The following is a 27,397-nucleotide window of genomic DNA, read 5'->3' as shown; positions in this document are numbered from 1 at the left end:
CGTACATTGACAAGAGAGATTCATTCACATTCTCACTTCCACTTGACACTCTGGACTCAAGCATTTGAGAGCACTCTGACTCTTTACTGAGATCGGAGGCATTACCCCTCTTCAGGAAAGATTCTCTTTTAGCACTTTTTCTTTTAAAGATATGTTTGCTGCTGATCTATAGCTGAGAACACTTTCAGCTTGAAATTCCCTGTGCTTAAATGTGAATTTTGCATGTTTATGCATTACATTTTCTCATCAGAACTCCTTATTGGACTTATGAACTGACACCTTTACTCTGGTGTAAATTGACTTTCTAATCCTTAATCTAGATTAGGAAAAAACATTTTATGGAACTCACTTATTGTATTATCAGTATATTATTTCTAATCTTTACTAATTTGGTATTTTACCTGGTTTTGAAATACCGACTAATGGATTATTTCAATTTGCAATAATGATGATTAAAGACTAATATTTACTGAATAAACAAATTGAATTTTACTAGAATTGTTAATAAAACTCTTTACTCACATCAACTCTCTTTATTGACTGTTACAAATGCTAAATGGGTTTTAATGACTATTAAGGTTTGATATACATTATTGCTCCCTTTAATTTCTCCTTGTTGAAGAACATAGACCCATTTGACCAGTGACAGGGTTTATTTAATGATTACACCCAAACACTAAGATACAAAGACACTGCACCTTCAGAACCGATAGCACTTTTTGTTGAGTTCAGAGCTAATACTTGAATAGTAAGGCTGAAGAATTCTAACAAGGTCAACCAAGAGAATTTTTGTGTGCAGCAACCAAATTATGCCATGGCTGTCCAATGACAAAAGCTATACTTCAATGTTCAGCATAGGTAGCTTGACACCATTTGCCAGTAATCATCCCCCAAAAATCATGTAAATTAACATTACTTTACCTGGCCACTTAATGAACTTGCAAGTACAGCTACTTCATTGATCATTCTAAGTAAATCAAGAAAGTCTTTATTTTGATAGTCGAACCGTTTCCCAAAGATGACAGAACAGGTCACATTGGAAGCTGCATTGCTTACATGAAGTGTTGGGTCAAAGGGCAACTCTGTTGAGAAAAAAAAAGTAAAGCAGCAGATTATTGCATATACTGCAAACTCGTATTGGAAGGATGCTCAGATTTACACAGTCAAAGCAGAATTTCAAGTGAGAAATTGAATGCCCTCTCTCCTGTCTTAAGCTTCTGAAACCTTTCTGGCAAAAAATGCAGTCCACCCTGAAGTAGATATTACAAATTCAATTTAGAAACACGCACTAATTTACAGCAGGGTTTTTAGACCTGCCTGCCACTAATCTTCAGAGTGTCCCTTCAGGTGTACACATTTTTCCTACCAAAGTTACTTTACCTATCAGGTCAGGCGCTGCACTGCTGAATAAACCCCTTACCAGACAAGACCCCATTCTCTGTCACTGATGACAAATTCTTCAAGCAAATACATTGGACTCCAGGGAGGGGAAATGTATGTAACTGTCTCCCAACCGTTCGTATCTAGCCACCGGAATGTGCTTCAAACAAGAAGTAAATTGCAGAGTGGAGATAGGCAAATTAATAACCCCATGAATCAACCACTCAGCTGACGGAATCTCAGCAACCGTAAAAGGCAGTTTCTCCAACTTTTCAATATTTAACATGACATATGTTGCTTCCTTTTTAGCCATCAGCTGTTGTTGACGAGTCAAATTAAAGGAAACAAATATCTCCCTGGCACAAATGTGCTGCCACGGAACGCGACCTGCCTTCAAGGTCTGTAGAGTCCAACCCAGCTGCATGATGGACCTCGGATTGAAGATAGTGAAGACGAGAAGTCTGACACAGCATCATCAGTGTCGTTGAAGCAGCCAGAGGCAGTTCTAGCAAAAGGTGCAACTGTGAACAAAGAAGCAGATGGAGACTCCCGCCTTGGCACACTGTAAACCACATGTTCAGAAACATCAGTAGAACGTACAGCAACTTGATCAAAAGATTCCAAATTAATCATCGTCTGTGGAACAATCGCAAGATCATCTTCCACCCTCCCCAAGGTCGGAGAGGAAACAGCATCGGTGCAAATCACCTGCAGCGGGACCTCTTCCCCAGTAGTGAGAGGGATTCCGGAACTACTGGGTGTCCCTCTTTGTCTGCTGTGCAGAATCGGCCACATGTTGTAACTTGACATTATCAATGGAAACAAAGCGATTTCCTTTGGCCCGTGCAGCGGCGGTAAAATTACAGTTCTCGTGCCGCTAACCCCTAATACAGGGACTGGTGCTCGATAAGAAGGACCAAATTCTTTCTTTACTGCAACCTTTTCACACACTAGATCCCCAATCCTGGGTATCCAACCAGTAGGCGTTACTGGCTCATCCTTAATTCCTGAGGAGGCAGCACTCGCAGAAGAGTTATCTTCACGGAATTGTAAATCCTGCAAAACAGTGACACAATCCTTTATGTCAAAAGGCGTATCCGCCGCCTCCACACCAGGACCATCTAGATCAGGAACATACATTCGCGTTCCGAACAGGCACTCATATGAAGTACGACCCCCCAGTGACCTTCTAGGCAAGTTATTAAGTGCTCTCTGTACTCCATACAGGTGGGCTAGCCAACCACAGCCCGTACCTATAACTCTGCCCGTTAAGGATTGCTTTAAATCACGATTTAAACGCTTCACGACAGAATTTCCCTCCGGATGAAATGGAGACGAGAATTGGAGTTGGACCCCCAACGAAGCCATGGTGTCCCTGAATGCCTTGGAGGCAAATGCAAGGCCCTGGTCTGAATGAAAAGCTGCAACTGCAAATGTATCGACAAAGATGCGCAAATCTTTAATAACAGTTCGACCGTCAGCCGAGCGTTGTGGCCAGACCCACACAAATCTGGAGCACGAACCTACAGCAACCAAAATATATTTGTATGCACTATCTGGTGTCAGCAGACCACAATGATCCAAGTACACACACTGTAAAGGTGTATTTGAAATCAGAAGGGGCGTCTGCTGCGGGCGTCTAGCCGACGAAACTTTAATTTGTTGACAAACGTCACAACAAAGGACATACTGCTTTGTCTCCTTATAGAGACCAGGCCACCAGTAACGAGCCTGTAAAAGTGAAATTGTGGCCGCCACACCAGTATGTGCAGATGCCGCCCCCTCATGTGCTGCAGAAATTAATCAAGGTCTCTCAATTCAATTGGGCAGTTCACGTACACCAACACCTGGAATGTTAACAACAGCATTTAGCGCACTACTCAAGCAGTAACTACATTTAGAAGAAAATCCTCTAGGAAAGGGCGTGCCATCAGCTGTAGCCCTTATGGCAGCCGAAATCTCTGTGTCTGGTTTGGAACTCGAACAAGTCACTGCGGCCACAGTGGCGACAGCCACTGCCGACTTCGCGGCTTCATCAGCCAAAGTATTCCCAGCAACGTGTATTCCAATGCGCTGGTGTCCAAGTGTATGTACAACATGGACCTTAGGAAGCGTTTCTTTCAGATCCGCAACCTTACCCCACAACAATTTGTGTTTAATGGTGTTGCCTTTAGAATCTCTGAACCCATTCAACTTCCAATAGTGCAAATATTCATTGAAAGACTGAACACAGTAGTAGGAGTCACATATCAGCAAGGTTAAAGTCGCCGGATCCGCGTGCTCCAATGGTAACAATAGAGCTTTGAGCTCAGCCAGCTGTGCTGTACAATCTCCCAAGGTTTGAGTATAAGTATGTCGGGGGCAGAACACTTCCCCCTCCATAGTGCCGCTCACCACCGCACATGCAGCAGAATACTGTTGTCTAGTCCCAACCGCCGGTTGCGCAGAGCCATCGGTATACATGACCACCTGATATTGGTCAATAGGCAATGTGCCAGCAGGAACTGGGTATTCCATTTCATATTGAAGAAATTCTTGAGTCTGCAGTTTAGGGTCAAATATGTAATCTACATCAGTGGCTGTCAAAGACGTAGCCCATTGTATCCATCGCGGGTGTAAAGCTTTCGAATTATGAACACTTGCTTTTGTAACAGCCTCTAAGGCTGGAATCGGGGAAACGACAATGATGCGTTGGCCCTGGGCAAGAGGTCTTTCTTTAAACACAGCCATCTGTACTGCAGTGAGTATTTTCTCAGTTTGTGCAAATCGTTGTTCTGCAGCAGAATACAAGTGGGACTTGTATGCAATCGGGACTGTCTCACCCTCATTAAAGGTGACATATGTAAACCCAACAGCCCCAGGTATCACCCTGATGACTAAATACGTTTTATTGTCCAGTGTGTGTAAGTGTTTAACTGCTAAGAGATCAGTTTGCAAATCTCGTAGTATATGTGTATGCTCAATCGTCCAAAATCTATTCGAAAAATTCAGTTGAATCAACTCGTATAAAGGTTTTATACGCGTAGCATGATCAGGAATATAAGTTCTGCCAAAATTCAGAAACCCCAACAATGACTGGAGCTTCCGAACCGTATTAGGAGGCTGCAATAAAGCAAATTTCTCCAAAAAATGTGGCGCTAAGCTCTTGCCCTCACTCGACAACTCATATCCCAGGAAAATGACGCTGAGGAAGGCAATCTTCGATTTCTTAAAATTAAACTTATAGCCAATTTCAGCAAACCCCACAACAATGTGTGCTACACGCCTTAGATGTTGCAGAATCTCATCATCTGTCAAATATATGTCATCAACATATAATAACGCTTCAGGGTCCAACTCGTGCAGAATTTCAGTTACCAGAGCCGTAAATAGTCCTGGGCTATTCTTATACCCCTGAGGCAAACGAAAAAACTTTTTTTGAGAGCCAAATGCACTGAAACTGGTATAGTCCCGACTTTCGGGCGCTATATTTTGGCAGAAAAATCCATTCGTTGTTTTGTATTTTTTACGCACTATATTATTCATAAGTGCTGCGCTATGTGAATTCTGTATTGCATATGTGCGTGTATGTCCATTTAAATGTCTGTAATCCACCACTATCCTATATGAATGGTCCGGTTTAGCAACTGGAAATAAGGGATTATTCATCGTCGAGACACAGGGCTCAATTACACCCTGGTACTCCAATTGTGTAAGAATATTCCTAACCGATGCCCTTGCCTCAAATTTGATAGGATACTGCGGCTGTGGCTGAGGTTCGCCCTTTATTGGAATTACATGATAAGGTGATTGTCTATCCCACCCCATGTTATTTCTATATAGGGCAGGGGCCTGTGCTAGAGCCCATGATTTACTATAGGACTCCGCTAGTTCTCTCGGAACAAGTGGTGAGAAGGAAGGTGTAATAATCTCCTCCCCAACCGGACAGTCGCGAACAAAGTCAGGTGGCCAATCTTGTCCGGCCAGCAGAACATCATATGATTTTACCACATGGTCCCAAAAGATGGCGTGCACAACGCGGTCAATGTCCCCTTCTAATCGCAGAGTCACCCTATATACTCTATCAGGATCAGAGACTCGCATATCCGCCGTTTCGACTTGTATGAAGTCATCAGTTGCTTTAACCTCCAGATGCTCTAGAAGACTCTGGCGAACTATTGTGACCTCTGCCGCGCTGTCTAACAGTGCCAACGCCCATGTCTTGTTCGTCAAGAGAACTCTCTTCTTGAGTGGCATGTCTACCTGAGACTGCCGCCACTTTCTTCTTTTTAAATTGTTGCTTTTGTTGGAGTGGTTTCTCTTCTTGCTTAATAGAAACCTCCGTTGAGCGTTGTGAATCCTGTCTTGGTTTCACGTACTCAGTATTCCGCTCTGACCGCTCACCTCTCTCACTTCTCTTGTCCGAAGAGTCCTGAAAGGAATGAGATTGACGTGTATCAGTATATTGATATCTATCAGGCGTTTTCATATTATCCCTATTCCTGAGATTATACCTATTCTGCGGGGTCTCCGGTTGTGGAGACTGTCCCCCATCCTTCTTAGTTGTTTGCTGTTGTTTCTTATCCCAGCGCTTTTTAGTACCCTCAGGCTGCTGTTGTTTAGCATTGTCTTTATTATTCTTACCCTGTAATTGGGGTTTTTGTGGTCTAGCCCCTAGGCTATCGCGACCAATACTAGAATATGTTTCTGCAATTATTCTTGGGAGTTCCCGCTCTTGATTAATCTGCGGAACATCCAGAAGACGCATTCGCACTGTTAGTGCTACTGCCTCTCCCTTGAGATTACTCAAAATAATAGAAGAAACTGCGGCACAATTGCCCATCAACTGCATGCCCAAATCTAAGGCAGGGGCAGCCCCATATTCATCTTGAATTTGTTTAAGTACCTCTGGTAAATTAGCTAATGTCGGTGTACCGTGTGCCGTAGTGTAGAGCGCGGCAAACACCGTGCCCCAGGAATTACAATGGTCCACAGTAGGAACCATTCCATACGGCAAACACATCTTCAAAATTCTATGTTTATCCTAAGGTCCCGTATGGGGAAATACTGCTTCCAGCAGATTCATTTTTCACACCAGCCAAAATGGAGTTTCCTCACGTTTAGCCGGTACTTTACCCATAACTGAGTGTACAGTGGCTGGATTAATACCCGGAACCACTGCTTGTGGGTGCGCCGGAGCAGCACGCGCTGTATTAGTATTTAATGCCTGCATGACAAACTGAACCAGTCTTCTGTATGTAGTTGCTAAGTCTATATATAAACGACGCACGTCAGCCACTGCCAAATTAGCAACCGCAGGATATGGTGTATAATTAGCCAATAAAGGCCAGGTCGGACCATCATTACTCAGTGGACCTAACCTTACTTGTGCTACTGTGTGTGGGAGGGCGCCATCAAGCCAATTCTGGTGTTCTTGATAAGATAAAGGAATCTCTAAGTATGCATAAGCCCTGTATTGTCCAGGGACATTTGCAACAGTGTATTCGTGAAAAGTGTTTGTACCCCCATCAACAGCTGGAAATACGACCCAAGAATAAAAAAGTTCTGTTCTATATGCTGCATGGGCGTCCACCACAAAAGTGACCGGACCCCCCTGGATCATCAGTCCATGTGCAATCAGATGTCCTGTGAGCAGTTGTCGCATATTAAGCGCTATATTCACTACATTAGGATTCACCATTTGTAAAAACAGCACCAGGTCAGAGAAGGCACACCAATATCGGGCTTTTCCTTTCAAAGTTCAAGCTTGAACAACCAACCACTAAGTAATAGGATGCCTATCCCGTGGTGGCGGAAATCCTCAGCCCCACGGACGTCTCCGCTTACGGAACCGAGGATTCAATATATATATGAGACCGAGAAAGTCAGCCGGACCTAAAAATTAGAGCCAGACCAATCGTTGGCGGCGCCATGTCGCGTGGGCTCTCATTATCCTAAATGAGACTACTGGATTTCTAGGCAGCAGGATCGATAACGGTGTGGGGGACTGAGTCTGACCCACGTGTAAGGAACTCTGTCACCCTAAATCCGTTTTTTGCTCCGGCTAACCAGAAGTGCCTCATTTCTCCCACGGGGAAGAGATGATTGGGCAACCAAGCACATGACATCTTTGGAACTTCTCAGGGAAGTCGTGGTCACTCAGATCCAAACCAACTCTCTCATTTACAGTATGATCTCATTTACAAATGACAAAGGCAGTATAAGTTTTATATAATGTTTTAATAAAACGACTGCATTTTAGATAATAAGGCGTGAGCCGCAATAACCAGAACCATACAACACAGTAGGATTGAAATAGTCACCAGGAGAGTAAAACATAAGAACAAAGCTATCATCATGTCTAATAGTTTCTACTCTCCCTCTGCTTGTTCTATTTCGAGCACAGCATGTTAAGCTTCTAACTTGCCTTTCTGAATCACTGGGGAGACATCAGCCCTCATACCTGAGCAAAGGCCTGTGATCTTGGTTCAGCATCTGCAACGAGGCAGTCAGCGTCTAGTTGTGGTTCCCTGGTCGGAATCTCCCTCTTGCATGTATTGGGACAAGGAAGTGTTTTTATAACTAACATGTCAGCGTGATCACAAAATGTCCCTATGCAGAAATGCCAAAGACTAAACTCCTACCACGTCTATCGGCAATGTACCAGACTGTATCCTTGACTGAAGCACAGAGTGAACAGGAATGTGTTATGGAGAACTCCAGTGCTGAAGTAGGCTAAACAGTGTGATATGAATATAAATACACACCGTAAAACTGGCTATTTGAAAAATAACAGTACAAAGCCTAATAAAAAGTATTTAGAGCAATGTGCACAGAGGCTCTAAGCTGCAAGCAAATTAATAAAATATATCCAGGGCAAAGTGCACAAGGGCCTAAAGCCTGAAAGCTAATGCGCAAAGGATACGTAAAACTAACCACACTACAGGACCACACAGGTCCCTGTCTTGTGATCACTGGCTGCTCCAAAGGGATTTTCCACAGAATGGCACAGCAATGTTCTGCACATATCAGCACTAGGTGACCTGACTCACCTTAGGCCTCTACTTGATCACTTTGCATACACAAGACACTTATCATATCATGTTTCAAGGTGCATTGTTTTTACCCCCGCCACCATCATCTAGATCATTTCTATAGAATGAAAGAAGAGTGTCCTCAGGTGGTTGGGGCTGTGGACCTCTTCTCAATTAGTGGGGATCTCGCCAAACCCTGTAAGATACAAGTCAAGCTTGTAGACTCCATGTGAGGCCAGGAATTTGTCACTGTCTCCTATTCCCCTGATTCCTCTTCTCAGCAATTGTGATTCATGCAGCAGCTTCACAGGGCATGCTCACTTATGCTCTCCACTAACTTTGAGAGTAATGTAGACTCCATTATGCATGTAGTGTTAACCAGTGAGGTGAGTTGACCCAGCTGAAGTAATTTTACCTCCAGGCAATCACAGCTCTATAAAATGCACAACATCAGGTGTGCATCTCAAACAACCAAGTAGGTCTCTAAAAAAGAAAGTGTGCCTTTTTCGGTAGAATTATGGAGCTATATGGGAGAAATATCAATTCAATAAAGACAGTAGCAATAACCTAACTCTCTAAATCACTATAATGCCCTTTCACAGCCTTTTTAAAAAGGAAAACATATTGAATAATGACATGTATGAAATCTGTGCATCCAGTGACAAGACTTCCAACTCCTTTGTCCACCCTATCCACGTACTTAGGTAACTACACAATATATAGTGACGGTTCTACCACATCATCTAGAGTTGATGGTCAGGAATTAAGTCTAGTGGTATTACCCCAGAAAAATCTGTCATGAAAGGAGTAGGCTTTCAATAAATTGTAAACCAAGTGCACTTAACATATTAGCAAACACCACCTGGAATGTTAAGGAGATTTATGATGATGAGAATAGTGAGGTGTGATGTCACAGAGATGGCTTCAATTATGCTATTTCTGATGTAATCTGTGACATAATTTGTGAGGCCACGAGCAGGGCAATGATTAACCCTAAATCCTAAATTTCAGTTGTTTAAATTAAGTAACAAGTGGGTCATCCTGATTTTACTTTAGCACTATGGTCCTTGTTTAGAATTTGGCAGACTGAATACTCCATAGCAAATGTGGCGGATATCTCACCCAACATTTTACAGGTGCATTTTTGTTCTTGGTAATATGGTGGAAAAGATATCTGCCATGTTTTGATGGAGTCAGTCTGCCTAATGTTAAATGTGGCTCTAAGTCGAGTTCCAGCTGAAGCTCTGGGTTTTTGTGCCAAACACTCAGTTTTGATAGAGTATTTTTTGGCCCAAACTCTAAAGAGGGCTCTAAGACTCTGAAAGGGAATTCAAAATCTTCCAGTTGCATGAGGTCATGGGTGGTAGTCATTGTCCCGTTCCTTCGGAACTCTGGGCTTTGATGCCAAAAACTCTGTTTTAAAGGAGTATCTGTTCTGCCAAACTCTAAATAGGGTCCTAACTCTCTAAAATGAAATTCAAAACACTCCAGTGGCTCAAGGTTAAAGCCGTGATGATCATTGTCAAGCACCTCCTGAAGTTGTGGGTTTTAGAGCCAAATTAGCAGAGCAAGACAAATCTACTTTTTGTGGCTGCAGAGGGTAATTTGCAGGTCGAATAGATTTGCCACCTCACCCTAATCAAAGGTTTTACTTTCAGATATAGTGCCTAAGGTAGGATTTGGTAGATGGTGCACAGTCTGTCAAGGTGGAGAAGGACATTACCTTTGCCACCATGACAAACTACCATCTGCCAAATTTAGACATGGGCCCAGCAGTCATCTTTATAAAAGGAAATACCATTACAGTGGTTACATTCAATGTACAAAACGTTTTGTGGACAGCTGCTCGTGATTTTGATAGTTGTTCATCAAACTTTTCAAAAGTTTTTCTTTTTCAGAAAGCCCCCCACACCCTGGTGGGTAAGAAAGTGCAGTGATTCTTATTAGAGTTTCACTATACCATACTTTCACAAGATTCCAAAGATTGTCCCTTGAATGCAAAATAACAAATCCTTAGCTCAGTGCTGGTAGTGTGGCAAAGAGCAGTCAGGCTTTACTAGAGGAACATGTGCTAAGCATATCAAGGTACCAACATTGACGATAAATTATTGACATAACTCAAAGGAAATCTGCCACTAATTTATAAAAAATTAAGCAGATTTCTCTATGATTTTAGACACCAAAATAAAGTAAATCAGATACATATAACAAGAGTTATGGATTTTAGAGTTCAAATAAGATTGGAACATTCAGAGGCTGTCAAACTTTACCATTGCAGTCAATGAGAAAAATCGCAGGTGACACTTGGTCACTTGTGGGGTGGGTTCAGAGGAACCCACTGGTAGTTAAGGTTGTGTGGGTCCCAGGACCAAGCTGTAACAGTCAGACCAATTTTACTTGGTTCGTGGGGTCTGAGTGAAGAGATGTCCTGTCTGTCCTTGGTGCTGGATCCGGGAGCCATGAATGCTGTAAATGGTACTTGTGACACTCTGTCACTTTCAGGTTGAGTTCATGGGAGCATCCTTGGGGTTAAGCTTGGGTGGGTCCCTGGACCAGGATTCACACAGGAGAACAACTCAACCTAGCTGGCGCATCTTGGGGGCAGAGATGTGCGTGGCTATCGTTGATGCTGAACGGGAGCTACAGTTGCAGGTTTTACCATAGAGATGAAGCAGGTGAGGAAGCAGATACAAAAACCTCAACAATGGAGCCACGAGTGATGTCGGCGGAAGATGTTGAGGTGTTCCCTGGGGTTGTAATGTTAAGTAAAGGTGGTGATGACCGAACTGGTCACCAACAAGGAAGGTCAGTTGTCAGGTGGAGGAGAAGCTATCTCACCTTCCAGAGGTCCAGTGGAAAATGGTAGCCAGCTGAAACTTATCACAGAGCTGAACTACACTTCCCACAATGCACTGGACCACCTGTCTTTGGGTGATCCCTCAGAAGGACCATGGTCAGCACTTTATCAGGTCTGGTATGTGCTTTATACCTGCAGTGGGCAGGGAACATGTGGCACTAGTCCAAGGGAGTCTGGACTTTCCTTTGGCTTACAAAGGATTCCCTCCTGCCTGGAGAAGCAGTCTTTGGTCCAGGTCGAGCATTTCCTTAAAGGTGGCCACACGTTAAAGATATCATGCCTTTTGTTAGTGCAGGTTCCTGTTATCGCTAAAAAGACCCCTCTCTTGTACTTTCTTTGCAAGTTGTTGCAGAACTGAGGTTCTGGTGACAGGGGAGCCTCCTAAATCCTGTAATTAGGAGCCTTAAGGGTGAGGGTGCAAGTAGCCAATGGGCTAATAGCCCCAGCAGCTAATCATCCCCTGACGTTACCACATCCGGTAGGTTGTGACACCTTTTCTGCCCAGAACTCTCTATTTTGGCACTTTTCAAGATGGCAGAAGTATTCCTTGGCTGTACAGACTAGGCTGCCCACCCTAGGGGGGTGGCAAGTCTTCTGGGGGTGTACGCTACCTCCCTAACTAATTTTCCCATCTGCCCAGGTTCAAATGTTCCTGTGGGCAGGGGACAGCCTGCTTGCATATCAGAGATGGTGTGTCCTTTGAAGTTCACCACATTGATGTGCCACTTCACTAGCCTTCCTGGGAGGGAGGGAGGTAGGACCTCCTTTTCATCCAGACCATTCTTCTGAATGCTGGGAGTGTTCATACTACTGCCCCAGTGGGTTGAAATCATGTCTTTGTGGCAACAGCTGCAGGCTGGCAGCCAGAGCACAGGAACATTTGGGTAATGCAGTGTGCAACCTCTAAGTTTGCTTTCTGGGTCCATGCAAAAATCACCCTTGACACAAGAAGGCGCATTGTTTGATACCAAACTTCACTCATTTTGAGAGTAGCATACTGGAACTGGCGACCTCGGCTTTGCCTGGGTGCCAGCCCATGTTATCCTATGGAACCTTGTTCACTTATAGTAGTTTTTCATGAAAAGGCCACTAAGGGGACAGAAAAGCTTGCACTTATATGTCTATATCTTTAAAATAATTAATCCTGCCTTCCAGGATCAGGGGGCCTACCCTAGGCGTGTCTGACATAAATTAAAGATAGTGCCGATGCTGTGCCATACATGGTGTGGGCACAGTTGAGATTGAGCAGTATACACTACTTCTGCAGCCTGTAATGGCAAGCCTGCTGCCAGTAGTTTACTTGGGTGAATGAGGGTGGCACAAGCAGTGCTTCAGGCTCTGATGACTCCTTAAACATGCATGAAGTGGGTACCATTGGTACCACATAGTAGGGATTTATTAGGGGGTCAACATTCTTGCCAATGAGGGATACCAATTCACATTTACCTATTTAGGGAGAGAGCACTGGCAGAGGGGCCTGGTTAGCAAGCTACAGTGCACTTTCAGAGTCATAACCAACAGCATCTAGAACAAAAGGTGTGGGGGGTACCATCCAAAAAGGGCACTTTTCTACATGACACCTGCCCCTCCCCCCCATAAAGGTGATGAGCAACTAACCTCCTTCCTGGTAGTTCTCATCATCTAAGTGGAAGAACCTGGAAAGTCCATCTGTACTGGACTGGTCATTCTTAAGTATGTGTTCCACTGTAAAGTCCATACCCTGTGAGAAAAAGGGACACCTCAAAAGTTTGGTGCTCTCTCTTCTCACCTGCAACAGCCACCTGAGAGCCCTGTAGTTGGTTTGAACTTTGAAGTGAGTCCCAGACTGATGAGATCTCAGGTTCTTCAGGAACACAACCACAGCAAAGGCTGCTTCCCTGTTAATGGCACTCCATTGCTGCTCTCTAGAGAGGAGTTGCCTGCTGATATAGGCAACTGGTTGATCCTGGCCCTCATCATTTGTTTGTGACAACACTGCCCCAATCCCACATTCCGAAGTTTCTAGCTGGACAATGAACTCTTCCCAATAGTCTGATGCCTGTAGGACAGGTGCTGAGCACATGGCTGCTTTCAGGGTGTCAAAGGTATCAACGAAAGGGGCCACTATGGTATCATACCCCTTCAGAAACCTTGATCAAGCCAAGGAATGCCCTGACTTAAGTCTGGGGTTTTGGAGCCTCCCAAACCAAAACGTTGTGGATTTTGGGTTGGAGAGGTCTCATTTGGCCACCACCTACAAGGTGGCCCAAGTAGACAACAGAATTCTGCCCTATCTGGCACTTATTGGCCTTGATGGTTAGGCCTGCCTGCTGCAGGGCCCATAAAACATCTCTCAAGTTGACCAGGTGATCCTTCCAGGTGGTTCGGAAGACATCAATGTCATCAAGATTTGCTGCACTAAACGCATCCAGTCCTGAAGGAACTCTATTCACCAAGCTTTGAAAAGTGGCAGGTGCATCACTTTAAATTGAAAGTGTCCTTCTGGGGTAAAAAAATAAAAAATGCAGATCTCTCCTTTGCTCCTTGGGTGATTCCACTTTGCCAGTACCCTCATGTTAAATCGAAGGTACTGAGGAAATTTGCTGCATCCAGCTTATCAATAAGCTCATCTGCCCTTAGTATAAGGTGTGCATCAGTTTTAGTGACTGCATTTAAAATAATCCACATAAAACCATATCTCTTGCTTTCCACCCCTTGAGTGAAGCATGGGAACCAGTACCACTAGGCCGGCATAGGAAATGCCAGAGGGTTCAATCACCCCTACCTTAAGCATCATGCTAACTTCAGCTGTGATGCAGGCCTTGATTTGATCAGACAGATGATATATCTTGTTTTTGACGGGGAGGCTGTCACCAGTGTCCACATCAAGGACACACCAGGTTGTCTGATTAGGGGTCAAGGAAAAGAGCTTAGGAAACTGGTTAAGGACCTGCCTGCAGTCAGCTTATTGCTATGTAGTGAGGAGGTCAGACAAAACAACAACCTCCACTGAACCATCTCGTGGGCTGGTTGACAACAGGTCAGGGAGGGGTTCACTTTCCTCCTCCTGTCCTCCATCAGTGACCATCAACATAGTCATGTCAGCCTTGTCTTAGTGGCCATATTGAACACTGTGTGAGGGTTACTAGGGATACCTAAGTCGACCAAATAGGTGACTTCCACTTTCTTCTAAAAAATGGGGAAGGTCCCAGTCCACTTGTCCTGGTGGGCCCTAGTAGCCACAGGCTCCAACACTTACATCAACTCACCTGGATGACACTCAACCAATGCTGACTTTTGGTCATACCACAGATGGAGAAGCTCTTGGCTGGCCTCTAGGTTCTTGTTTGTTTTTCTTCATGTACTCAGGTATGCGTGAACGCAGGCCCAGCACGTAGTCCACTATGTGCTGTTTGTGTGATTGAGAGGTTTCTTCCAACCTTCTCTCACTAGACTCAGAGGACCCGCTATAGGATGACCAAACAGAAGTTCAAAGGGGCTGAAGCCAACTCCCTTCTGAGGCATCTCTCTATAGGAGAAGCAGGGTAACAGGACATCCCATCTATTTCTGAGTTTTTCAGGGAAGCCCATTATCATGCCTTTCATTGTTTTATTGAATCTTTCAAACAAACCCTTTGTCAGGGGGCAAGATGGGGTGGTGAATTTATAACTTACACTAACTACATTCATTCCACATAGCTTTCAAGTTTGCAAACATGTAATTTGCCCCTCTATCAGAAACCACCTCTTTAGAAAACCCTACCCTGGTGAAGATCTCAGTGAGGATCTTTGTTACTGCAGGAGCAGTGCTGGTCCTGAGGGGATTTGCCTCTTGGTACCTCGTGGCAAGCTCTACTACCATGCAAATAAATCTGTTTCCACATGCAGTTGGAGGCAAAGGGGACCAGAAATGTCAATCCCTACTCTCTGCTGGCTACCCCTGGTTAGGGATCCCTGGACTCAGTGTACCAGAGCCCATCTTCCCAATAGACCCTATGTCATCACCCTCTTCTTGCCTTGCAGCCTGCTGCCTAAGGCCTTCAAGAGTACAGCATGCCCTTTGCCTTTGGCAAATGACCTCTCTGGAGGGCCCCCCTGCACTTACGAGCTCTGCAAGGTCAGACCAGGCCAGGATCCATTAGCCTCCTCAATTGTCAGGGCATCTCCCTCAGGAGAACTCTCCCCTAATCTTGTGACCTCTTTGAAGCTGTTTTAACAGTCTTCTTGTCCTTTCTCTTGGACTTAGGGTCTTGGGCCATTGTTTCAGGCTCCAAGTCCTCTAGGCTTCCTTGCCATGTTGTCTGTACTCTTGTTGTTTCACACACGTACTCAGGGAAATGCAGCATTTATGCATGAGCCTTCCTTTCCACCTCTGCCCATGCAGAAGCTTCAATATAATTTCCCAGCAGACAGTCTATTGGAGGGGCATCGGACACAACCACCTTCTTTGGGTTAATAACCTTATCCTCAACTCTAAGCTTACCAAGGCCATTAGATGGAGCTTTGTCTGATACCAGGTATCATTTTGTCTGGGGAAAACAGTCTTGCAGCCACCATAGCATGGTGACACTGGCACATGTATCCCTCACAGTCTCTACCTAAGTACTATTGAATTTAGGCCTTTTTCTATACTTCTCCAAAATTGGAGGTAAGACTGCCAGAGCTTCAATATGCACCCCACCCAGGAAAACTAAAGTAGCCTTAGTCTATTCTCTGGCCTCTGTAGAGTACACCTCCACCCCCACTCCTATGCTAGCAAACACCTTGGACTGGCCTACACTGAGGGACATCTTGGGACATGCTGCATCCCCTTTATTATGCCCTGACTGCTGACAGTTACAGCATATAGCAATGTTCTTAGGGTCTCAGTTCTTACATTGGTACCCCTTTCCATCACTGAATATGAAATCCACACAAACTTAAAGTGCAGGAATGGTCATAATTACAACCAAAAACACTGAAATTCATAAGTTGCGGTTAGAACCATAATCCATTACACACAATTTCTACGCAAACCATAGCTTGCCCACCAAATTAAATTCTTGTGACCTCACCCTTGTTGTGATAGAAGAAAATATAAAATTGTTTTTTGGAGAAAGCTAGGGTAGGTAGTAGTACACTACACGTAATAATGTTACTTTTCTTGGTAGGTCCAGTCCAGGGTTTCAGTAATTTTAACCTGAGCTCAACCCCTGTTAGCTATGGTACAGAGTGGAGAAGCTTAACTTATGGAAATCCATAAAGCATTTAGAAGTACCAAAACAGTTAAAAAGTAAAAAACACATCAAAATAAAACTCCACCTCCAATTTATAGAAATAGAGAATATGTAAATGATCAAAATGACACAAAAAAAAGTCAAATTCATACTTTGTGAAATGGATGTCAAAAATCCTCAGTGTAACAAGATAGCAAGCTGCAGCCGAGAAGGGTCCAGAAGGCTGCATAGCTGTCAGAGGTACCGGTTAAGCTGGTGACTTTTGATGGGAAAGTTCATAAAGGGAGAAATTAAAAATTTGTGTACAAAGAAGGTCCCTCACCAGCCGTATCCCTCTGGCTCCTTCTCTCAGTATGGATTTCTTTGTTGGGACTCAGTGAATTTGGTGGACCTTAGATTGTTCCAGAGGGGAAAGCTGTAGTCAGACAGGGTTCTATGAGGCTGGGTACCCTCTCCATGATGTCCTGTTGAAACTGATATGCTAAAATGTTGGGAGCAGGGGAAACCTGATTCTTTGGCCCAGTATCAATGCACCTTCATCAGATTGACTTAGCAGGGTTGTCCTGGTCCACCAGAGATCTTTGTAACCAGCAGGCAAGGGTCAAGGCTCACTCCAACAGAAGCCACCAGCAGGCTTCAGGTCAGTTGAAACTAGTAATTTGACCTCTTCAGGAAATGTTTTTATAGCAGCTTGTTGTGTTCCTATAGCTTAACAGGAGGTCAGTCAACTGACACTTGGAGTCTCCTTCTTTGTCCTGGATACAAGTGAGAGCAGGTCTAGCCTTTCAGGTCTCCTCACAGGTCTCAATGACAGGTGGAGTCCTTCATCTGCCTTCCATAGGTCCAGTAGTGTTCTGAAGAGGGTGCCCAGGGGAGCCACATTGATATCTGGTACTAGCTTGTGGGTGTGGTAGATTCCCAGTCCGTCTCTGACCAATAGGGAAAATGATCCCAGGGTTAATCCTACCCAATTTTGCAGCGGTTCCTGTGTGGCCTACTGCTAACAATTCCATAGTAGGCTTCTCAGTCAAAATTCAAGATGGTGAAACTCTTGTCATCTTGTGCAGAGCTTCTGTGCCCAGCATATGGGTGTGGCATTGGAAATGAGCAACGTGGTCACTCCAAATCAATTCTGGTGGTAGCTCCTCTCATAATGGGATTGGTGCCTGTTGGACTGGAGGAACAAGGAAGAACAGTGTCCAGGTATCAGTTAATACCTCAATTGCTGACTACATTTATTGCACCGCTCAGTGCTTACAAGTTTTTGATGTTAACGTTCGGACTCAGCAGCTAGTGTTTTTCAAAAGTTAATGTTTTGTTATTTAAGTATGCATGTGGCGTGCAAGCATTCCAGGGTGACATTTGATACATGCAAAGAACAGAACATGATTGTTGACAAAGTTTCAACATTTTCAAAGAAATGGGTTTGACTGTGGGAAAGAGAAGTGTAAGTTTCTTGGGAATTATGTTTATTATTTGGGTCACAAACTCAGAGCATTTGCAGAGATGCCTACACCTAAAGATAAATAACTAAAATCTTTTGAGGGTTAGTAAGACTATTATTACAGGTTTGTGGAAGTTTATATTATTGTTATGGAACCACTGAAGAAAATGTTAAGAAAAAATGAGAAATTTGTATGGGGTGCTGCTGAGGAAAAAGTCTTCCAGGATAATAAAAAACACGTTATTGAATGTTCCTGCTTTATAAACATACATTTCAGGTGTTGAATGCACTATTACAGTTGATAGTAGTGCAGTTGAATTTGGTGCTGCGTTATGTCAAAATATTACTGAACAGGAACACACCATTTCATTTACATTGTGTGCACTTAAAGATGTGAAAAGTAGGTACAGTGCCACTGAGAGAGAGACATTGGCATGTGCCTAGGGTATAGAAAAATCTTCGGGGGAATCTTCAAGACTCACATATATTTTGTCTAAATTACAATAATACATTTTGGAAGTAAGATACATTGCTAGTCATGCTGATTGTTAGAAAGGGCCTCTTTTGACATGGTAACCCTCCCACTTTTTCCTGAAAAATGATGTGGTTTTAAACTGTAAGCACCCTGGGCCCCTGCTAAACAGGTTCCCAGGGCTAGATTTCTTTCACCAAAACTGTACTGTTTATTGGCACTTCAGCCACCCTTGTACGTCCAAGTAAAAGCTACCCCTGGTGACTAGGTACTGAGAGGGCCCCTCAGAGCTGTAGCACCCATTGTGCCACTCTGAGAAGCCCCACACCAGCCTCATGCTCGCTGCCATTGTAAATGCATTACAAAGTAAAGGTAAAAGTGCAAACTCGACATGACACTCACCAAGAGTGCCCTGTTTACTAACACTACATGAACTATAGGTAAGTCACCCCTCTGGCAGGCATTACAGCCCCAAGGCAGGGTGCACTATAATGCATCTGAAGGCATATATTTGCATGAGCAAATATGCCCCTACTGTGTCTTTACAAAACCTTTAAACTTTAAAAAGGACATAGTAAGAATACAGGGAAGCCATATCAAATACATGTGTTGGACACTAGTCATTACGAGTTCCCCAGCGACATGATGGCCTCTCTGAATACTGGGTTGTTTGGTATGAAACAACCCAGAATAAGAAACCGACATTGATGCCAGTGTTGAATTTATTATAACATGTACCCCGAGGGTACCTTAGAGGTGCCCCCTGCAAAACACTAACAGCCCTGGCATGGTTGCTGACTGGTTTTTACCAGCCTGCCACCACCAGACACAAATCTGGATTCCTGGGGTGAGAGCCTCTGCTCTCAGGAACCAGAACACAAAGCCTCCTCACTCAGGCAGGCACCTAGGCCCAGCGGTCAGCTTCAAAGGCTTTACCACCTTTGAAATCTGATATCTGAGTCACCTGCTAGCAGCAGATGGCTGTTCAATGTTTCTTCCCCGCTTTGAGTTGAAAACCCTGGAGGAAAACTCAGCCAGAGTAGGAGGACGGGACCAGCCCCAGCCTGCCCCAACCTGCACCACCCTCCAGGTGGGGAAGGCGAGGTGGCCACTCCATTTAATTTTCCACTATCTTGGATGGCAGGAAAATAGCCTATCAGGGTTAGGGATGTGACCTCTTCTCACATGAGGTGGTCACATAGTGGGTGTAGCCACCCTAAAGTAAGTGGCCCACTGGCCACTACCGGGTACTCCCCTTAAACTCCCACTAAATGCAGTATTTAGTGGGCATCCCTAGACCTGCATATCAGATTCAATGGACACAAGAAGACCAGTGATAAAGAAGACCCAAGGCTCAAGAACCGAAGACCTGCTGCACGTAGAAAAAGGTGCCAAACCCTACCTGCTGCACCCAGGACTCGGCAATTGCTGCTGATGGGTTGACTGTGCATTGGAAAGACTTACCACAGCTTCCAAAATTTGCCAAGAACCTCCTTCCAGAGTGAAGGCATCACTCCCTGCACCCAGCAGATAAGATCCCAGAAGAAGAAGTCCAGTTCACTGTCCGGCCACTGACCAACGAAACGGACACAGCATCAAGACCAAATACCATCCAACGGACCCAAGGACAAACTCTGCCAGTGTGCCAAGTTGGGTGGCACTGTGACCTCCAGTGGCTGAAACATGCCATAGCCAGGGGTACTGGACCCCCAACAACGGACACCTAGAAGAAAAGTCCTCCCTGAGGACCAGAAGCAAGGACCAATCAATGGTCTTCAGTACACCCAAGAACCCCTCCCCTCCCCCCCACAGAGTGGCCCTGCCGACCTACAATCCACCCTTCAAGTGACCTGCACCTGGCTCCAAAGGCTCTTTGATGCATGACCTTTGGCTGACCTATCTGTACTGCACCAGGTCTCCCTGGCCTCTAATTCGGAAAACCAGATGTGCTCTAGTGGTCCCTAACCCCTTGTGATCTCTACAGTCCAAGGGGACCCACCAGACTTACCTTTAAGTCCACCTGTGCAGTGTGTTTCCAAGTGGTCCCCTTCTCCATTCTGCATCAGCGCCAAGACTTTCAGCGGCTGCTTCTGCTTGAACCGGGAACCTCCCAAACTTCTCCGGCTGGACGACAGGACTTCTCGACGACCCAGACCTAGAGAAAGAAATTAACACTTATGAGAGTATTGCCTGAATTTATATGCATTTTTAAGGTTTTCTCCTGTTGATTCCTGTGGTGCGTAATTGAGCACAAAAATTATTATTTTTGCTAAAATTTGTAAAATCATAACTTAAACAGTACTTAACTGATTTTAATGATCTTGGTGTTAAAAAAAATTATAAAAATCTGAAGTATTTTTGTAAATTGGTCTAGAGTTATTCATTTTAGTGTGTGTCCACATTTATTGAAACTCTGAGTACAACAAATGCTTAGCACATCTCTATGATTAGCCAAACTGCTCGACCAAGCTACCACTACAAATTAGGTGGTCTATTTATTACCTCTGAATACCAAGGTATGGTTGCTTGGACTCTCTGCACAGTGCACGTCTTTTTAGTTCACTATATGGAGAGCCATCCGCCTACATTTGGTGGTACATTGGTGAGATACTTTGCAATTGCTGATACCACTTTGTCACTAAGTGAGCACACAGATAACTCTAAAAATTGTCTGTAGTTGTATTTTTTCAATTGGACTATATTTTTAAATGTTTATGTTTTAAATTAATTGCTAGGGGCCTTGTTAGGTCCCTAAAACAGTGATTTGAAATATAAAAAGTCTTTACTATAGTTAGGCTTTGGAAAAAGTTTCCAAATGTTTGCAAAAGTTTTTAAAAGTTTTCAAAAGATTTCCAAAAAGTTAAAAAGGTCCCAACTTTAGTAAGCACAATTTCTGATGCAGGGAACCCGTCTCTGGAGCTCAACTTGACCCCTTGGCTGGAGTTGAAATACTCAAGTTGAGGGCTCTCTACAAGGGATGCCAGATTTACACCGGTCCTCATGCCACCATAGAAGCTTTTAGGAGACTTGCAGCAGGGTATGAGATGGCACATATAGCAGATGAGGGGGAACCCTCAAAAACATAGAATCAAGACAACTCAGAAGAACCTGAGGAGGAAAGGGGTGGTACGATCCTCTGTCTCAGAAGTAGGAGCCCAGTCAGCGGAGGATGTGGATCTAGCTAAGTTGACCAAAAGGAAAGCTTTAGAAGCTCAACTTTTGGAAATATAGATAAAAAGAAGAGAGCTAGGCCTAGGACTCATCTCTGATGGCAGCATTCAAGTAACCAGGGAGAAAGAGCAGTCTTTTAACCTAAAACTCCCAAAAGGAGTTGTCCAACCTTTTACAGAGAGTGATGATATCACCAAGTGGTTTTCTGCCTATGAGAGAGCCTACATAGTCAGGGAGGTTGATAGAAAACATTGGGGCTCTCTGTTATGGGAACTGTTCTCAGGGAAGTGTAGGGATAGACTCCTAAATGAAAGAGATGCCAAGTCCTATGACCTCATGAAGGTACCCTGATTGATGGCTTTTGGCTAACGACTGAAGAATACAGAATTAAATTCAGGAGACTTGAAACCCCAGAGTAAGTTCTGGGTAAATTTGTGGACTATTCAGTAAAAATGTTAGGTGGCTGGTTAAAAGGTAACAAGGTACAAGATTATGATGAGTTTTATAATTTACTTATGAAAGATGGGCCCTCATTATGACCTTGGTGGACGGCTGAAGCCGCCCGCCAAGATCGGACACAGTTGGCGCCCGCCGGGCCAGTGGGGATCTCGGCCGCAACACAGGAGCCGGCTCCAAATGGAGCCAGCGGTGTTGCGGCCGTGTGACGGGTGCAGTTGCACCTGTCGCGTTTTCACAGTCTGCACGGGGCCCTGTCAGGTGGCCCCTGCACTGCCCATGCCCTGCACTCCCCGTACCGCCAGCCTTTTCCTGGCGGTTCAAACCTCCAGGAAAAGGCTGGCGGTAGGGGGACTCGTAATCCTCTGGGCAGCGCTGCAAGCAGCGCTGCCCTGGAGGATTACTCCCGCCGGGACCACCATGGCAGTAAACCGCCGGGACCACCATGGAAGTAAACCGCCGGTCCCGGCGGTGCGACCGTGGCGCTTTCGCCGCAGTCTTAATACCCATGGAAGCACCACCAGCCTATTGGCAGTGCTTCCCCCAAAACAGCCCTGGCGTTCTTGGACCGCCACAGTTGTAATGAGGGCCATAATCTTTTGAGTAATTGTTACAATGAGAAAAATTAGGTCTACTTTCTCCTCTAGAGTTGGGGAAGAAGGTAGACAGATGGGTCAAGACAAGGGTGACAAAAACAACCACTGGTGGGGGAGACCATAATAAAGAGGCCAAAAAGCCCCCCAAGGAAAATATAGGGACCAAAATAAAATCAAAGAGTCTTCACCAGACCCTCAAAAACCTGTTCAGGAAGGTGGGCCCAGAGACTCCTCACAGCCTAAGGGTGGGTACAAAGGTTGGAACTTGGTGCCATGATTGCAAGAATAGAGTGCACCAAACTGGAACCCCTAGCTGTAAAAACAAGAACAAATTCTTGTAGTCCACCTGCAGTAAATGCAGATGCTTATCTTCAGATGGGATCACAGTTGTGGCCTGACCATGTCAGTGAATCCTAGTCAGAGTAGGAGGGGTAGATCTATCATGTGCTGCCTGGCACACTAATATTAAAAAATACAGGCAGCACCCTTCAGTTAATGGGACTAAGGCAGAAGCCTTGAGGGACATAGGAGCTTGTATCAGCATGGTGACCCAGCACCTGGCCCACTCAGAAAAGTCCCTGATAAGGAAAACATATCCTGTCAACAATGCTGACAATGTCAGAAAGATCCATCTCATGGCAATGGTATTTTTTGACTGGGGGTATAGTTGGACAGAACAAAGTGGCTATGTCCCCATTCATCCTTGCATACTGTCTGCTTGGAAATGATTTAGAGCTATATCCCTGGGATGAAGAAGAACTGAGGACTTATGCAGCAATGCTTCGGCTCACAGGATGGGGTTGTGTCAAAACAAGGACAAAGAGAAAACCTCAGAGTGAAAAAGAGGTGTTAGATCCTGAAAGAGTCAGAACCGTCCTTCTTCACAGGAAGATGACATTATCCATAGATGGAACTGATCCTGCTGAGCTTGGGCCTTACCACCCAGAGGTCTTAGGACCAGGTACCCCTCTAGGGAGGATCTTTGGCAGGACAAAAAAACCTGTCCCTCTCTTGAAGCCCTGAGGCAGCAAGCTGCACAAGAAGAGAAGGGTAGTGTCAGTGGTACCCACAGGGTTTATTGAGAGGATGGGCTCCTGTTTACTGAGGCCAGAGACCTCAAGCCTGGTGCAAGCATGAGGGTTGTAGTGCCCCAGTAGTATAGAGAGTTCCTTCTCTCTATAGCCTATGACATTCCTCCAGCTGGGCATCTGGGACAAAACAAAACCTGGAATAAGCTAGTTAATCACTTTTAATGGCCTTGGACGTCCCAGAAGGTGAAGGACATTTGTCAGTCCTGTGTCACCTGGCAAACCAATGGCAAGGCAGGAGGCTAACCAAAGGCCTTCTTAGTCCCGTTGAATGTGGTTGAGGTGACCTTCTAAAGGGTAGGGGTTGACATTGTTGGCTCCTTAACTCTCAAACAGCTTCAGGAAACAGGTACATTTTAGTGGTAGCTGATCATGCCACTAGGTACACTGAAGTCCTTCCACTTAGGACCATCACTGCCCCTGCAGTGGCCAAGGCCCTCCTTTGTATTTTCACCAGAGTTGTCTTTCCTAGGGCAGTAGTATCAGACAAGGGTTCAAACCTCATGTCTTCATACTTAAAACACATGTGGCAGGAATACGGAGCGACTTATAAGTTCACTACCCCATACCATCCACAGAACAATGGACTGGTTGAAAGATTTAGCCAGACATTGAAAGGTATGATTGGAGGACTCCCTGAAAAACTCAGAAGGAGATGGGGTGTTTTACTTCCATGTATGCTTTTTGCCTACAGGCCACAAAAGGGAGTAGGGATTTCCCCCTATGAAGTTTTTTTTGGGCATCCTGTTAGGGGTCCATTAGGTCTTGTGAGGGAACACTGGGAGAGGTTTCTCAAACAACCTAAACAGGGCATTGTGGACTTTATGCTTGGCCTATGTTCCAGGATAGCTGAGTACATGAAGAAAGCAAATAAAAATCTTCAGGCCAGCCAGGAGCTTCTAAAGCACTGGTATTTTTTTTAAACAACCTTTATTGAATTTTCAAGGAAGTCATATCCTGTAATCCAATTGCAACACAGTTGTGAGTTCTATGTATTCTGGCATCATTTTGCACTTAACAGAATAAAGAAATCAGCCAGTACCTCTTAGGTATCATGTCTCAGACAGTCAGCAGCTCATTTAGTATCACAACATTCACCAGTCTTATCATCACATAGTAGGCCGTCTTGAATCTGCACTTAACATTCCCCAAACATCCCTCTTTCCTCACTCCTGTGGTGTTCTGTGCAATAAGGAAGACCCATTACTTCCCTATTGTGTGGGTATTATTGTGATATGGAGGTATGCTCAGAGCCAATTATTGGCACTTGTCTGGAGTCCCTTTATGTGGGTGTTGATCAGCAGCCTATTTGGTGGGAGTTTCAGGCCTACCCAGGTACATATTCCTCTAAATCCCTTAGAGAGTCTTCTAATGCCACCCAGGCTCATGCTGAGACCATGGAGCCCTTCCCTTATTTTGCATTTCGGAGTCTCCCCCCTGCCTTGTAGTCCGCCCATTTCCTAAGCTCTCATTTCCGTGTGTGCAAGCTAGGACCTCATGGATTCTTCCAGTGCCTTGTGATCTCCCTCTTAGCGAGAATGAGTGCCAGATCCTGAAAACAAGTAGTAGCTTTCATCTTAGCTGTGTGGGGAACCATCCCATTAGGCAATGTTGGGCCTCACAGGGAAACTCGCACTCTTTGCTGGCAGACAGCATCTCTGCACTACTCCCAAGTAAGTAGCTATCGCAGGACAGCTCCAAAACATATGATAGAACTCTGAGTCTAGCTCATCACAGCGCTTGCAAGCATTGTCTGTTTGCAGGAAAAATCAATGGAGTCTCCCGTGGGTTAGATATGCGCTGTGTAGCACATAAAAGTTGATAAGCTTAAATCTTGCATTCCTGGTCGCATAAACTGTGTTACACAAAATAGTCTCCCTGTCTCGCCTATGACCTGTTCCAGGTCCTCCTCCAACTTGCCCTTCAGGGCCAGCAGTTATGACTGAACATCCCCCCGGTAGTGCTAGCAGGGACAAGTGACTGTTTTGTATGTTCCTGATCCTGTGAGAATGTATTGGAAGTAAACAGCTTTTGTTGGGTCGACCTTCCCAGATCCCCAATGTTTGCGAATAGCCTCAGTGATCTCGCTGAGCAAAAGAAAGTGCCCCTGGGACAGGTCATATCTTAGCTGTAATTGGTCAAAGCAAGGGCACATGCACTCTTTGAAGAGATCACCCACTGTAGCTATTACTGCTTCTTCCCAGGTTCCCAGTCCCTGCCATGTCCCCCCATGGGGTTATTCCTCAAGGTACAGCAGTGGTACGTCCAGCGAGTAGGGAATACAAATCTGCACTTTTTTGAGGCTGCGAGTCCAACACCATCGTATCACTTGGAGCTCGATGGTAACCTCGGCACTTGGCAGGGGAAGGCCGAGCATAAGCCGAGTCAGACGAGACACCTCTGGGGTTAATGGCAAAATGTATTTGCCTGTCTGCTGGCCACTCGCTTAGCGAGCCTTTGTTGCTGTGCTACCAGGTAACAGGCTTCAAACTCAGGAACTGCCAGTCCTTCCTCCATCACCTGGAGTTGCATGGTGGTCAAGGCCACCCAGCGCCTGCCCGGCCCCAGATGCATGCAGTAATAGTTTTGCTTATACAGTAAAAATAAGAGGCTGGTATCCAAACCAGGAGTGTGTTGAAGAGGCAAAGCTTGTGAAACAGTGATTCCATCTTCAGTAGGACTACCCTGCCCACAATCAACAGCAACAACATCACCCAGAAGGTAGTGCTGGCTCTAAGGAACCCGACTGCCCTGCCTATATTACCTTCTAGCAAATCTTCAGAAGTATGATATATGCAAACTTTGAGATGTTGGAAGGAGTCACGCTCCCGTATCGGGGGACCCAAGCCCTCCGGGGGCTGTTCTGAGTTATGAATTGGGAACAGGCAGGACTTGTGCCAGTTAACCCTAATCCCCAACAAGGATCAATAGTGATGCAGTATCTCCTGGGCTCCTCCTAGGGCATCCTGTGAGAAACAAAGGCAGGGCATCCTCATAGAGTGCTATGTAGTGTGTACATTTTCCTACTGTCAGGCCTCTGTAGATATTGCCAGTGTGGGCCCAGCAGGTCAGGGGCTCCACTGCTAAAGCAAAGAGCAAGGGGAAGAGATGGCAGCCCTGCCTGGTCCCCCCCCTCCATAGCCACTTCTCTGATATTGATTGCCCGGTGCAAACTCTAGCCATCGTGCCAGTGTACAGCAGGCGCATCCAGGCCATGGAACCCTCTCCTAGACCCATCCTCTTCATGACACCATAGAGGAAGTGCCACTCCAGGCTATCAAACGCGTTTTCAATGTCAATTGCTAGTATTGACGCTCTGCCCTCTTCTTGAGCTATAGGCCCTAGGATCATGCACAACCGTCTGATGTTATGGGCAGTGTTATGTCCCGGGATAAAGCCAGCTTGATCCCGATGGATAAGGTTTGGCATATGTGGCAGGAGACATGTGGATAAGACTCTACTCAGTATTTTATAATCAGTGTTCAACATGGAGAGCGGCCTGTAGGCTCTTATATCGTGTGGCTATTTCCCAGGTTTCAACAAAGGAACTATGAGGGCCTCCCGGGTGGACTGCGGCAGGAGTCGTTCTTTTATAGCAGCATTATACATGTCTGCCAATTTAGGGGCTAGCGTCTGTGAATATGTTGCATACAATTCTATGGGTAGTTGTCTGTCCTTTGTATTTTATTCGTTTCCACATCATTTATGACTGCTTTAACCTCTTG

The 27,397-nt window shown here is 45.1% G+C and overlaps 1 protein-coding gene across 2 annotated transcripts in view; it reads right to left on the bottom strand.

Annotated features, from left to right (window-relative positions):
• The window catches only part of LOC138299952 (cytochrome P450 2G1-like), a 318,315-nt gene that overhangs the window by 207,943 nt on the left and 82,975 nt on the right, over nucleotides 1–27,397 (bottom strand). For both annotated transcript variants that reach the window (XM_069238682.1, XM_069238681.1), the window contains one exon: nucleotides 922–1,082. In XM_069238682.1, coding sequence (XP_069094783.1) covers nucleotides 922–1,082 — 161 coding nt within the window. The remainder of the gene's footprint in view (nucleotides 1–921; nucleotides 1,083–27,397) is intronic.

Source organism: Pleurodeles waltl, chromosome 6 (assembly GCF_031143425.1).
Source record: "Pleurodeles waltl isolate 20211129_DDA chromosome 6, aPleWal1.hap1.20221129, whole genome shotgun sequence".
In the NCBI taxonomy this organism is placed as follows: Eukaryota; Metazoa; Chordata; class Amphibia; order Caudata; family Salamandridae; genus Pleurodeles; species Pleurodeles waltl.
This window is presented reverse-complemented; position numbering and strand designations above follow the sequence as displayed.